Below are 14731 nucleotides of genomic sequence, written 5' to 3' on the forward strand. Positions count from 1 at the left end.
TGACGAAGCATGGGCAACGATATCAGAGGCCGGACCTAGGATGGCGCATAGCATATAGCATAATTTGGAAGGGCTGTTTTCCTGTGTGCCCTGAAGTCTCGTCCGCTGCTCCCATCTAGAATAGACCTCAGGCACCAAATATGATGCCCACCACGTGCACGTGCGCCACACCTCACTGATCGCTAGCGCGAGCGCTAACGCCTCCCCGCCTGCACGCACTACCTAGTTTGACGCTGCAGCGCCTCGAGTCTCGAAATCAACTGCCCACTGCACTACCTGCTCATCACTGCAAATAATCGATGCCATATCAGCACCAAGACCGGAGATCGTGACAATCATCCTTGATCCTAGTCGGCGCTGCTCATCGAGTTTCACAGCCAAACTCTCACGCCGCCGCGGCGCCGATATTTCGACGACTTTGACCGCCGCTGTTCCAGACTTCCACACGACTGTACCATCGCAACCACATACGCTGCTGTTGGACACGCCTGTACCGTAGTGCACTGCACCTCCGCATCTGTCAGAAGCTGTCGCCCCGCGAGAGATTGCCAACAGCGATCGATCTGCCGCCTCCGAGAACTGCCGAGCGGGACCATACACTGCATTCGAAATCACAGAAGCGCCTGTATTGAGCGAACCAACATAGAAAAAAACAGCAAATCCCTTATAGCGGCGGAGATACAGCAGCGGTGGCGGAGCACGACCCTGCGCATACACGGCGCTCGCCGTAGGGCATCGGAGGAGAAGGAGAGGAGGAACCGCGGACGAGAGGTACAATCTCGAGCAGCGTGTGCGCATACGCGTAGTAAGCGCATCGGTACACATTTCGAGGCCGTCGCGCTACCGACGGCCTGCTCGAATGCAGCAGTCGCATGATGGATCCGCAGAGCCAGTCTTTTACCCCATCCTACAACAGCAGTAACGAGAATTGGCGATTACAAGGCGATATCACCAGAGTCCAACAGATTCAGGCGGAGCACGCCGAGCGGATAGCGAGACTAGAGAGAAGGCAGGAGGATGATGCGCGTATGAAGAGTGTATGGGGAAACCAGTCACCTTTTCCTAGTGTATTGAGTGGAACGCCGCAGCACGGTACGTATCTGAAAATGTGCTCTCAAGGAATTCGAGTTGATTCGAATGGCGCAGGACCTCTGCAACAACCACATTCGGACCGATTTGCTGATTTCGACGACGAGGCCAATAACCTGATGAGTAGCCTGCACCTGGACGCAGAAAGCGAGCCTCGGAGAGGGATGGGATCTGCGTCGAGGGCGAACAGCGTTCGCTTCGACGAGTCTGCCAATCAAAATTACGTCTCGCACTCCTCGCGACCCTCGGTGGATTTCCTGTCTCGCACCAGCAGTGGCCTTGGTGGTCTTCGACTAGATGAGAGGACTTCCTCCCATAAGTCTGAGGGGCGTGCCAGCTCTGCGCATTCAATGCGCTCTGCTGCATCAGGACGAGCCAACAGCCTCAATCTGGATACTGCGGCTTTCGGACTGGGCGCGCTTTCAAGATTGCCCTCGGAGGTACCACCTGCAGGCTTAGCTCCCGGACTCATGCTTCTTGGTGCAGTCCCTGCAATAATACGATGCTGGATGAACACCAATTTCAAGCACGACGCTTTGCTCTATGCGGCGGTTTGCACTGGCTCATATAGATCATTTCTGGATCTGCGCCTCATTGAGAAACTTGGCTTCGAGACTTCAATTACTGTCGAAGACGATGGTACCCGTGTAGTGGAGCTGCCAGTGTTCTTCCCGGAAGCTGTTCCCCATCCTGCATCTTCGCGTTCCAGTAGCCCGGCACCGCAGCTGCCGTCACTTACGGTAGAGTTTCGTGTCATCGAACAGGGCGACTTCGACAACGAAAGGGCACTGCAAATCTTCCTGGGCAGCGACGTCCTCCGTGCTCATAACGCAGACATCCTTTTCTCTTCTAACAGCATGACCATCTACGACAATGAGCGCAATAAGCTGAGCATTCCTCTATCTCGGCCCGAGAACGAGTCGGCTTTCAACACGTTATTCGTTGCTAGCGGCAAGGCGCAGTCGGCACCTCGCATAGGCAAGTCAGAGCGGTCTCCGAGGGAACAGCCATATTTGAATGGATTAGGTCAAGCTAGCTCGACAGCTTCGGTCTCATCCGCTGCAGCAAGCCCTCCCCCGGGCAAATACAGACCACCGGGTGCAATTGCGGCGGAAAGCGGTAATGCCGATTCTGCAAGGCCTGGTGCTATTAACTCGGACAGCGAAATACCAACAAGCCCATCAGCGAGCACTGCACGACCATCTCTTACGATGCTGAATACGAAGTCAGATAGATCGGAGCGTGAAGAGGCGCCCGCAGATGCAGGATCTCAGACGACACCTTTACGTTCTGGAAGCAGTCCTGCAATCTGGAGCAACTGGCGACGAGATGGCGCTGGTTCCTCGACCATTTCATCGAGCGGCTTGGATTGGGTAGGCGCCAGCAAGAGTCGAGAACAGTCTTACCAGCGGAAGGATACTGGGATTAAAGTGCTCAAGCCTAAGACTGCCAGCCGAACGTTCTCAACAAGTGCGACTCCAACTTCAGGTGTTGCCAGCCCAGGTGATGGAAAGAGCCGGTTCTTCGACGAAGGTCGGCGCAGAAGCGAGCTCGATCCAAAGCCTGCTAGTATCACGTCGAAGGAGAATTCAGTGTCTGCTGGCTCTACAACCGCACAGCCCAAGACGAAGTCGAATCCTATAGGTGGGGCGTCTGCGTTCTCTTGGCTCAACTCTGGAGGCTCGAAGTGAAGTCAGAAACGGAGATTTGGCACGGCAAGAATTGAAACTGGGGGCATCTGTTTGATGAGCAGATTGTCCGACACATGGAAATTTCGGTGTATACACCCCCTGATAGCCACTGAAGTATGTAGGCAGTGATGGCAAGAAATGAAATGCGACGTTTTGTGTCAAAGGCTCTTCGCCTTTCGAGGAAACGATCGAGCTCTTCGCAATACCTGCAACAGGGCCATGTCAATCAAGATTGCAAAACGGTCTCGTTGCTGTCGCCCAAGGCTTGGCTCAGACGACAACGCTCCAGATTTCAACGCCAGCAACGACACGATTTCCGCGATGTCAGTCGCGTAGGAAGAGAGTTGCCATAGAGCCGTTGCGCATCGATAGCACACCGTCGGTTTCAGATGTCTTTTGTAAAATTTGCCTAGTCTCTAAGAGGGGCATCAAACATAAGTTACGATCCGCCACTTTACTTTGCAATGAGCCAACAACCCTTTCTTTGTGACTTTGGATGAGAATTGATACAGCACTCCTCCTCCCACCCCCCCTACTTAGAGCTCTTGGCAACGAACGCGGCGAATGGTGGTCGAGGCGCCAGCTGCAGCGAGATGGATACCTATAGGACATAGGACTATGATATCGCTTTCTCCTCTGCGCCAACAACGACAACAATGAAGAGAAAAGAAAAATTTCAAAAGTTTGTGCAATCCACCCCCCCCCCCACCCCCCCCTTCTCTTCTCTTCTCTTCTCCCAGCATATTCGCTTCGACCGCACACCAAATCGACTCAACTCACGCACGAACTTCACCTTTTCAACATCCCCCAATATCATACTCAGTTAAGTGTGGCGGTTCAGATATCAGCGTCGCCATGCAAGACGGAGGGTGCACTTTCTCGCTCGCCGCGCCATTTGCCAGCGCCGCCACTCCTCCTCGCGAACGAGGCATAGAATGTATGGCGGTACCGTTCAGCTTGGTGCCAATGTACGGAACTGCGCAAAGGAAGGAGCAATGGCCATTTTGCGGAACTTGTTTCGATTTGTAGGATTTGATGCGCTAGGAATAATGGCTCTCGCTGCTCACGACCAGCTCCAACCTCTCAGCTCAGAATAGCCCTGCCCTGCCCTCCTCAGCGGTGTCCAAAAATCTCAAACTCGCCTTCATCTGCATCACCGTCGTCCACATCATCAAGCATATCGGCATCAGACATATCCTGTTCTTCATCCCCTTCATCATCACTACTCTCTTCCTCGCCAGCAGTTTCACCCGTTCCATCTTCATCATCGCTCTGCTCAAAAAGATCAACGTCTATACTCTGGACATCGGCGTCGCTTCTCGTCCTCAATTTACTTCCGCGCCTTGCTCTGCCTGGCACACTCCTAGCACTTGTTGGACGGTGATGCTCAGATCCAATCTCATCTTCGTCCTGCGTATCCAAGCCACGTAAGTAATATCTCATAGGTGAGAAGCTGCGGCTAAGCGAGTCAATCATTTCGTATGGCGAGAATCGAGGCATCTCCACGTTCGGCATATTGGGTAAATTCTGTCGCATGCTTTGTAGATTTGGTAGGTTTGGTAAGTTGGGCATGCGAGTCCGCCGAATCTCAGCCAAGTCAGACAAGGTGGGAAGATTGGGCAGACTGGGAGCTGTAAAGCGGGCTGTAGCGAAGCTGGGTCGTCTCGTTTCGAGGTCTTCGTCTCGCACAAAGTAGCGCCCAGGTGATTGCGCGCCACTGGCAAGTCTAGGAGAACTCGGTTGGTTCGAAGGTGATTCGGGTGTCTGGAGCCGCGCAGGATTTGGCACTTCCAAGGCCCCATTGGCAGCAGCGAAGTCGGCATTACCATCTCCGCCAATACCGGCATTCTGAAGGACTGCATTGCCCGTAAAGTCGTGCTGTCGGTGTCCTTGTTGCTGCTGGCGGAAGAGCCTTTCTGCTTCCGTTTCGTGATGAGCAGTGGGCGCCATCTGATTTGTGTTGTAGCTGTCACATCGCCCGCATTTCAAGCCCAGCCAGTGGAAGGGTGACCACGTCCTCGCTCCACAGTCGTTGCAGCCTATCCAGACTTGTCGCGGCCTTCGCTGATGCTGTTGTGGTGCATCTTGGGATTGATTGACACTTTCTGGCTCCGGTGTCCCTTCGATGTGAGGGAGTAGGCCTTCCAGTTCTTCATCGTCTTCTGGCATTGGTTGCGCAGCAATCTCGTCATCCAGCTTGCGCCACTGCAATTCCATGTTAACAGCGCTTTTGCTGCACACGGGACACTTGTAGGTAACAGCCATGAGGTCTTGATAGCAGGTACCGTGCATGTAATGACCACATGGCAAGCTGACTACCGATGTTCTCGACTCGAACAGCACGTTCAGACATAAGGGACAGTTGCCTTCCGTTGCCTTTTCAATACAGGGATGTGCGGCCGATGTAGAGATGGATATGCACACATTGCAGCGCTTGCAATGCACAAAGTCCTTTCCTAAACCTTCGCCGACCCGGCATATGCCACAGTCATCGCAGTGATATATGCGTTTATTGGTATCGTTATCCCATAGCTTGCATTTCGAGCAATAGTACCATGCAGCATACTCGCGACAGTTTATACATGTCTCCCCGGCTGGCTGAGGTGTCTGACATAGCATGCAGAGCATATTCTGCGTCTTCTTTCGATTCAGACTGTGGGGAAATGGGAGATTGTGGGATTGATCGTGGCAATGCCGGCATGAGAACCAGCACTGGCAGTCGAAACATTGCACTTTCACATTGCGCTTGTAATGCATGCATCCGAGATCTGGCAGGTGTTCTTCATCTTGCATAGTCTCGTCCAGATGGCCGTCGACATGCTTAGGCGCCTTGGGGAGTGGACTGAAACTGGATCCAGATCTCCCGGGCGCAGATTGTATGGGTTCTTAGGATCGATGGGCATGGCTGCCGCAGCCAGCAAAGGCGTCGATGTGCCTTCTAAATCCACACCACCAGAAGCAGCACTACCCGCAGGAGACTGCGGTGTGGGTATGTGCGCGTGTCTCGCATTGTATTCGTGGGTCATGAGTGCATGCATTCTCTTGGCCTTCTCTTCCGTCGAAATGGCAAGCAGCTTAATGTCTTGCAGCTTCTGGCGCAGTGAAGCCATGCCGTCATTCTCCGGCAAAGCACTCTGCATGTTTGCCATGGCACAGTACTCTGTCGGGACGTGTGTTTGTAGTTGTGCGTGCCACTGAGCGGTGTTCGCGGTCAACTGCGCAGCCGGCGCGGTCGCAGCGCTGTTCGGCGTGGTGGATGTTGGCGGGCGACGGCAAGAGTGCGGCAGTGGGGTCAAAACATCGAATGTATCATGTGTGTCTCCAACATGATCCCAGGCGGACAGGGCGGCGTCAGCAGCATGGTCGCTGTCCGGTGGTGGCGTTGTGGTGTGCGGAGTCAAAGAAGCAAGTTTGAGCAAGACTTCGAAGTTTGCTGGAGCTCATCACGGCTTGCATGTGACAATGACGGTGACGCCGACGGGAGTGGTGGCCTGCGAACTTAGAAGTGACCTGGTGGCAGGTGCTGCTGCTTCTTGCGCCCCGCCCCGTCCCGCCCCGCCCCGCCCCGCCCGGCTCGGAAAGCGCTGCCCGGAATCATGGTGGCAGGCACTGGCGGCACACGGAGTTCTGCAACAGAATCAACATAGGACATGCGCTGGCAACGCTGAGAGTAGTGAGAGTGAGTCTGAGTGGCAGCAAAGGAAAGGGCGATTCCCCGGCCGATGCATCCATCCCACGACGCCGTCATCGTTGCATAACCTGGAAAACATCGCCAAGACTCGCTATATCGAGATTTCTGCAGCATCTTGCATACATGTAACCACGGCCACGGCGATCCGCAGCGGAATTGGACGAGAGGAAAACGCCGCTCTCATCTCCACCAAAGCCGCGGATACAACAATCACATTTGACATGGTCATGTTGTTTTGACAAGGCTCTCACGTGTCCAGAACGCGACACTTTTGCCTCACGATGGCGTATAAACAAACGTCCAGATCGGGATGGTGCAAAGTGGATGGATTCGTGGGTTCGCCTTCACAGAATGTTGGGACGACCGTTACGCCAATTTACTCGGACCTCCTATTCCCAACTGCCTAATTCGGCCAGCGTGGCTTGCGAAACTCGCCATACACGGAAAGGAGTGAATAGCGCCAAAGACACTTTCGGCCATGTCGACCACAGTAAATCTGTTACATACTTGTTTCGGTAGCTGGTGTTTACATTGTACATTAGAAGTCGTGCCTGTGACTTGCTCCTCTCCATTCGTCGACACATCCCAGACACGGCAGCACAGTTCCCCTGTGATCCATGCCGTGTCTCGGCCATGAAAGGCCCAATCTCGTGAAAGTCCGACGTCCGGCATCGACCATGGTAATCCATCGACGGTATTAGTAGAATCAAATCAGAGCTAAGCGCTCTCAAACGCAATGGGGTATCTCATAACACATGCCAAACTGTGGTAGGTATACACACACAGAGAAAACAGCTCTGGTCTGTCCAACCACTTTACTCCAGAAATAACTCCTTGTTCCAAATACCGTAAGCTGTACTGTGTGCTGGTCATCGTTCTAGGCAAACGTGTGCCTCATTGAGCGCTGCTCCGTTTCGACGATTCCGCCGCATCCGACAAGTTCGGAGACGGCGACTTCATTGAGAAAGAGATGTTTCGGTGAAAGAAGTCGAGGCGGTCAACGCTGTGATGGCTTGTCATGCTCGTCTTCGGCCGCTCTTCCCCAAGAGAGCCGGGAATCATGAAATGTTTTCGCTCGCCATCCTTGTCCTTTGGCTCAATGAAGAGGCTCCGACGGTGGAAGGTGCCGACCATATCATCGTGGCCTGCACGCATGCGCGCGAGGTGCAATTCCATCCACGTCTGCATTTCAGGCACCGTCTTGAGCCGATAAGGCACTTGAAATCTCTGTAGATGGCTAATGATCTTGGCGATGCGCATGTACATGTCGAAGTTGATGACAGAAAGCTCTTCGCCGCTTTCGGTCACGCTGCCAGGCACATGTCGCTTCCTAGGATTCCCGGCGATGACGAACGTCAGGTCCGTCAGATAGACACCTAGGAATGGCAGGCAAGGCGCCGCAGGCGCTTCGAGACGGCGACGTAGGCTGTTGTAATTTTTGGACATGTCGGTAACCTTGTCCAATTCCTGCAAGCGGGCCTTGGTCTTCTTGCTAACCACGTCCCATGTCTTCTTGAGCCGTTGCACCGGCGAAGAGTTGATAGAACACATAATAGACATGACCGAGTCGTAATTGTTGAGGTCGAGGCATGCAACTGCCACCTTGACCCATTGTTTGATCATGGCTGCTCGGGACTTGGCTGAATCTGGGGCCAGGATCGTGTCGGCAACAAGGTGTGCCAGATCAGTATTGAGCATGCACATCTTACGCACATTCTTGGCCTTCTTGGTGTTGACCTTTGACCATTCCATACTGATCAGCTCCTCGGGACGGATCTCGCAGTAGGTTTTCGCGACAAGTAGAGTAATCTGCCGAGCAACCTCAACGGGCTCGAAATCCACGATGCTGCACTGCGTTCCACCCTCTGCCGCGAGTCGAAGAGCGTTGAGCTGCCGAATGGTGACTACGGAGTCCGGCATATCGTTCCTGGTCTGCGTGCTGATCGACATGCTTGATTTCCCAACGCCGGAGACCAGAGGACCGTCAATGGTTCCATTTGAGTAGGCCTCAGTGATTCTCCGCGTCAGCTCTATCAAACGGTCACCAGCCGTGGGCAGCACCTGCTTCAACTTGTGGAGGGCGAAGAAGCGAATTTCGCCAAGAGCATCCTTATCAGCTTCCGCGCTCCAATACGTCTCCAGCCAGCCTTTGAAGACATTGTAAATGCGTAGTCGCACGGGGGTGCCACTCGTCTTGCTCTCGCCGATATAATCAAATCTGTCAATCAGGGCCCGGGCGAATTCTCGGGGTTCCGTGAACTTTCGAAACGTCAGGAAGAAGGCGGTCACAAATTGTGGATCTGGTGCCACGTCGTGTGTTGTCAGCTGTTCCACCAAGGCTGGAAGACTGCCACCAGTGACCTGCCCTTCTTTGTTCCATGTAAGTTCATGTGCATAACTCTTCTGCAGGAGCTGCGCCTCCACGTCTAAGCTGGCCTCCGTACCCAGCGAGCGCATGCTAGACAGGCTCGCGAAGCTATCCATCATTGCTGGGTCCGGAGTTGTAGAGTCCTTAGACTGTTCAGGAGTCGTTGCCCTAGTAGAAGCTTGGGAAGCAGCAGTCATGCTTGAATCTCGTGTGCTGCTGAAAAATGTCTCCGTAGAGCCTGCTATCGAGATGCCAAAGCTATCCTTTCGGGCTGGGCTGATAGAGTCAGAGCGGAAGGTCCGTGGGCTTTTCAGCGACTCCACGCCATGAATACTTGAAGTATGCGAGGCTCGAACCATTGACCTCCGATGATTCGACACAGGTAGTGGTGGCAAGTCCTTGTTCAATTCCTCGGTCGACGATCCTGCCTCTGCAGACGTTGCGAGAGGACTTTCCGCTTCTACAACGGTGCGTGCTTCCTCTGGCACTGGTGGAGGCGCAGCGGGTGGCGGCGTCAGCTTCATGTCGATGGATTGTCGATTTTCTGCTTTGACATCTCGCTCGCCGGGCTCCTCGGGCGCTGCCACCGACTGTTCAGGCTGAATCTCACGGCTGCTCCTAGATGTCTGAGTACCTGCGGATTTGAGCTCGAAATCTCCAATTTGCTCGATCAGTTGCCGTGTCTTGACCACACATTGCCCAGTATTGCTGATCATGCTGGTGCCTAGGTTGATCAAATGGTCGGTCTGGCCGGGCAGCATGATGATGTCGTCCTCTGGATTTTCAGAAAATCTGAACACATCCTGAGTGGACTTTGCCAGCTCTTCTATTTTCACTTCGAAGTCCTTCTTCACCTGCTGCACGGATGGCGATGCTAGCGGGTCATGCGTATATACTTCGTCGATAATGGCGAGCATGCTTCGACACGCTTTCACAAGGCGCTCAGTAGTGGCAACCAGCTCAGAAGCAGGTCTTGCATGCAAATGGTGGCCAATGAATGCACCGATGTGACTGATGCAGACGTCGTGTACATTTGCGAGTTGCTCAGAAGCTAGTAATCCTAAGCCGTGGGGAATCTTGTCCTTTGTTATGGTGGAGAGACGATGAGCGACGACGCCATCAGGAGGCGTGAACACCACCGAGTGGCGCGGGGCTTTCTCGTCAATGCTCTGGCGTTCGTCTTGTGGCTCGTGGGAAGCATCCGCACGCACGCCGAGTTCCGGTAGATGCTTTCCAGAGTCGATTGGACCGGCCATGTCCTTCGATGCCGACATTGCCGTGTCAATCTCCAGATGGGCCTCCGATACTGGCTTCCCGTACATGCTTAATCGTAAGGAGTCGTTGCCAGTGTCTTGAGTCCAGACGTCAGTGAAGCTGACCGCTCTAGTAACGACCTTGAATGCTTTGCAGATCAAGTCATCGAGCAGCACGTGGACAACTTCTCCGGCAAATGGTTCGCTGATGGTCTCTTGCAGCCTCTTTGCGATCTGCACCAACGTGGACAAATCCGCCAAGAGCCCTTTGCGCATCCTCCGTACTCCGGCATGTCGCTTGACTGTTGGGGATTCTCGATGCAAGCAGTCAGCTCGCTCCAAAAGACATCTGACGCCGGCGATTAAGCCTCTGATATAGTCTTGCCTTACGAACGTCGACAGATTTGCATCTTCTTCGGCGCCAATCAGGTCCCAGAATTGAGTCATGGCGTTGAGAAGATTGCGCAAATAGGCGTGGTCGTACGCTTCGCAGTAGTTGGTGGGTAGCCATCCACGGGCGCCAGTATTGAGTACAGTGCCGTCAGCCCAGCCATTCGCATGTATGCAATGCACCAGAATGAGGTCGCCAGGTCTGATGGCGACAGTGGCAAGCGAAGTGTCTTCCTCTGGCATGGCACTCGTTGCCGGATCGAAGGCATAGAGGGCGCGCAGGTAGTTGTGGAAAAGTGATTGATTGAGTGGCACCACGTCCATGTCAGGCGGCGGACTGCCGGGCGTCTGTGGTGGCGTCATGTGGGCGACGAAGCCTGCTGTGATGGCCGTCTGTATGTGAGGTCGTGAGCGGCGCTTGGCCTGTAATGTGGCACTATGCGGTGTGCAGAGGGCCGGGGCAGATGGTGGACGGGCTCCCGCGGTGGCATTGGATCCTTCCCAGTGTTCGCTGTGAGGGCGCTGACGCGCAGCGGGTTCGTCGGGGGGAGCGTCCATAAGACCGGTCGAGCAGAGGTCGGGAAATGAGGTTCGGTGCAGTGGTCAGGCCGGGTCACAGCCAACTAGTGTGCAAGTCGCAGGTCCATGAAGATTGCACGGGGCGGCAGCGGTGATGGTGTGTCGCGGGTGGCGTCAACAATGTGCTGCTGGAGAGAGGGTCGTCAGTCTTTTCGGATGTCATGTTGTGTTGTGGCCGAGGAATGCATGCCATGCCATGCCATGCCATGCCATGCCGTCGGGAGCGTCGCCCGCACGTCGGCAGCAATGTGCCACTGAGAATATTGGAGCTGTTTGGGGGTCGAGGCAGAGTTGGTTACTGACCGTGCAATGGCAAGGATGGCTTGCGGGGCATGCGCGTGGTAATTAGCTTCTCGAGCGTATGCTGGAGGCAATCGCGCTGGGTGCCCGACGAATGCTGGTTTCACGCTCGACCAGGAGTTTCGTTGCAAAGGCAATCAAAAGCCGCAGGGCTCGGTGGAGTCTGGTGCAATCCAATAATGACTTGATTGTAGGGCAGCAGTAGTATTATTCTATGGCCTGGCTGCTGTCGTCGGGTGCGCGATGCCAACTGCCGAATCCGGTGTGTTGCTGCTGACTCCTGCCTCCTGATGAGGTTCCAGGTCGAGGTCGGGGTCGAGGTCGAGGTCAGAAGCAAGGGACGTTCCTGCTGTCCAGGTGTCAGTCTGTCAGATGGCAGGAACGACGACAGGCGAGCGACGCGAGCGACGCGATGTGACAAGGAGACCACTTGCACAAGCTCACGCGCCGTCGTGCACGTCGGCACAATGATGATGGGCCATGGCATGGCGAAGGACTGGCTTTGCTTTGCCTTAGCGTCGCCATTCCGGCATCCGTTGATCGTCGACCTCTATGCGGCCGACGAGAGTAGCCTCTTTCGCAGTCAGAAGAGCCCAGCGCAACGGTTTGAACCAGCGCGACGCCGTGCTAAACGGTAGAATAGCCTCAACGACCACTGCTCTCTCGCCAGCCTGACCCCTGGGAGTCGACGCACGCCGACGCCGAGCATTGGAGAAATCTGATTTATATCTGGACTGTAGTAGAGCGATGCGGTCTGTGGACGCGTCAAAGCTACGGTCAACGCATCATACAGTACTACTACTACTACAGTACGTGACAAGTCACAATAGCAGCACATTCTGCTCTCGCATCACAGCCTGTCCATCGGAGGCGTAGCACAGCAACGGGCCAACGCTGAGTAGTCAGCTCAACCAAAGCACGCTAGAGCGCCGCCGCACAGCAATTGGAAGCAATGATGCACGCCTATTACTTTTCTAACGGTCTAGGGGCTCCACATGCCGCCAAATTTCAAAGCATCTTCGGCAGTCAAGGTTCGCCTTGACTTTCCAAGCATGCATTATTGTACAGTATATACACTGCGATTAAGCGAGATGGCGGACGGGGGTAATCCCCGTAAGCGGCAGCTAGCTTGAAAGCGTTAGACGTAGACTTTTTAAAGGTGCGGATAATTCCTTTAGGCAGTACGCTAGCTTTAACTAGTTAGATCCCGTTTTTAGGGATTACCGCCGTCCGCTATCTCGCTAAATCGCGGTATATAGTAGCATGCCTATCCCTTTAACCGCCTCCGTAGTTAACTCCGTCGAATACCTACCCTAGCTCTACTCTTATCGGGTTCTACTTCTAATACTAAATGTAGTATAGCCCTATACAAACTTATATCGCCTTTCGAATAGCAAAGATATCCGATTAGATCTCGGATTTAGCCGTAGTAGAGCTTAGGGTTAAGAAGCCGACACCTTTACGAGTCGTCCCCTAGTAAAGGTTTTATAGTAAACCTTAGTAAGTAAAGGTATAGAAGAAGGTATAGAAGAAGGCATATATAATAGAGGCGCTAAGTACGCTACCGAGATAGGTATATAGATAATAGACCGTAGATTAAGACCTTCTAATAACTAATTAGCTACTAATAACCGAGTCTCGGTTGTCTTATATACGCCGTCGACTAAGTCGCTATAAGCTTAGTAAAGACACACTTCTAGCACTAATTAAACCGCTAAGTCTACTTAAGAAGTAGTTTAATATTAGTCTACTTATAGCTAAGGTTAACCGGCTCGTAGAGGTAGTAAGGGACTTAAGGGTAGATATAAACCTTCTATAGAAGGAGGCTAAGGAGTTGCTAGTAGTTAAAGAAGGCTCTCGAAGTAAGGCAATAGTTATTAAGAGGGCGGAGTTTAAGGCGCTCGAGTTAAGGGTTAGTTAGTTAGAAGCGACAATTACCTCGCTCGTAAAGTAACAGTGCTTAACCTACGCTTTTTAGGAGTCGAATATAGCGGTAGCGGCGAAGGTTATTAATCGTTAGTAGCGGTCGAAGATTGCTTAGGCTCCTAACTCTTAAAGAAGTTATATAGATTAGGCTAGTTATGCTATATAACCTCGTAGGCTCTATAGATAGCAATAGGACCGTAGTAGACATATATCTTAGTTGTCTTGTACTTACTACGCTTATTAATAGGCTACTATTTGAATTGCTAGGCCGTTCTTACGTACTTATAGAGATAGTAGCGCTGCTTAGGTAATAGAGGCTTTATTACGTAGACTGCCTTTCTACTATACTCGAGGCGTCGTTTCTCTTCCGCTATAGGCAAGCTGTTACCTTTCCTAATCTAATAGCGTTTAGATCTTCTTCTACTACTATTATAGGTATAACCTGCGATAAACTAGCCGTAGTTTCGAGGGGGTAGCGGAGTTAGTATACGAAGAGCCTTTGCTATAGCCTCTTTAGTAAGGCGAGCGTTCTTCTTACTCTATGCCTTCTAGACTATTTGCTACGCTAGTTTAACTCGAAACTCTTTTTAGTAAGTAAAGTCCTTATTCTTCTTGTCGCCTCGAAGAAGTATAAATACGTTAATAATAGCTACGTTAAGAAGGAAGTAGAATAGCGGGTACTATCCCTTCCTCGACTTATACTAAGAGAAATAGTAGAACTAGAATTAATCGTAGATATCTATACCGCCTATATAATTATTATAGAGTGCCGCGATCTTCGGAATTTGTTTAGGTTCTCGTTCTGCTTTCTAGTAAGGTCGTACGTAGGTATCGATAAAGGTATTATTATAGGCTCGTAGGCGTGCCTATATGCGAGTTTTACGGCTTCGGGGGTCGATATTAGGACTAAAGAGGTTATACGTAATTAGTATGTAACCGGGCTCGAGTAAAGCTAGGGTCTCGATGCCTTAGGCAGGGCTTAGCGCTTAGTAGTAGGCTAACTTGCCTACCTTCCTCTCTCTCCTTCTAGCTCCTTATCGAATACTACTCGTACCTACTACTACCCTATCTACCTACTAATATACCCTTCTTATATAGTATTCGATCTACCCTTTAAGGGTAGCAGCTAGATAGTCCTTATTTCAAGCTTTTAGCGGTATAGCTACGAATAAGACTAATCTAACTATATTGCGCCCGAAGAATAGGACCTATACGTACTATTCTATCGAAACAACCGTACTAATTATCAAGCAAGGCCTTCTATACGGCCTATTACACTAAGTTAAGCATACTAGGCCGATATCTACTAATTCCGCTATATCCGCATCTTAGGGGCTAACAATATATTATTAGTGTCGCCCTTTATAATAGCCAGTTTATTACAAAACAACAACCGTACTGCCGCTAGCAGTGCTAACAACGATAATACTAGTAGCATAGTGCC

At 52.3% G+C, this 14731-nt stretch overlaps 4 protein-coding genes across 4 annotated transcripts; 1 reads left to right on the forward strand and 3 right to left on the reverse strand.

The window, feature by feature from the left end:
- Positions 1-306: 306 nt before the first annotated feature.
- On the forward strand, positions 307-2780 carry MYCFIDRAFT_202962 (uncharacterized protein; the record flags this gene model as incomplete). Its single annotated transcript, XM_007926712.1, has 1 exon — positions 307-2780. The coding sequence occupies exon 1, from the start codon at positions 873-875 to the stop codon at positions 2778-2780; it is 1908 nt and encodes a 635-aa protein (XP_007924903.1). The 5' UTR covers positions 307-872.
- A 1000-nt stretch (positions 2781-3780) lies between these two features.
- Positions 3781-4536, reverse strand: MYCFIDRAFT_210838 (uncharacterized protein). Its single transcript, XM_007926713.1, has one exon. The coding sequence runs from the start codon at positions 4350-4352 to the stop codon at positions 3894-3896; it is 459 nt and encodes a 152-aa protein (XP_007924904.1). The 5' UTR covers positions 4353-4536; the 3' UTR covers positions 3781-3893.
- Positions 4537-4924: 388 nt separating this feature from the next.
- MYCFIDRAFT_152534 (uncharacterized protein) lies at positions 4925-5910 on the reverse strand (the record flags this gene model as incomplete). The annotated part of the gene is made up of 2 exons (XM_007926714.1): positions 5812-5910; positions 4925-5566 (listed from the first exon to the last, which is right to left on the reverse strand). Coding segments are annotated over exons 1-2 (720 nt in total), but the record flags the coding sequence as incomplete, so codon positions are not given.
- A 1647-nt stretch (positions 5911-7557) lies between these two features.
- MYCFIDRAFT_114242 (uncharacterized protein) lies at positions 7558-10872 on the reverse strand (the record flags this gene model as incomplete). The annotated part of the gene is made up of 2 exons (XM_007926715.1): positions 7558-8810; positions 8871-10872. Coding segments are annotated over 2 exons (3255 nt in total), but the record flags the coding sequence as incomplete, so codon positions are not given.
- Positions 10873-14731: the final 3859 nt, after the last annotated feature.

Source organism: Pseudocercospora fijiensis (genome assembly GCF_000340215.1).
Source record: "Pseudocercospora fijiensis CIRAD86 unplaced genomic scaffold MYCFIscaffold_3, whole genome shotgun sequence".
Classification (NCBI taxonomy): Eukaryota; Fungi; Ascomycota; class Dothideomycetes; order Mycosphaerellales; family Mycosphaerellaceae; genus Pseudocercospora; species Pseudocercospora fijiensis.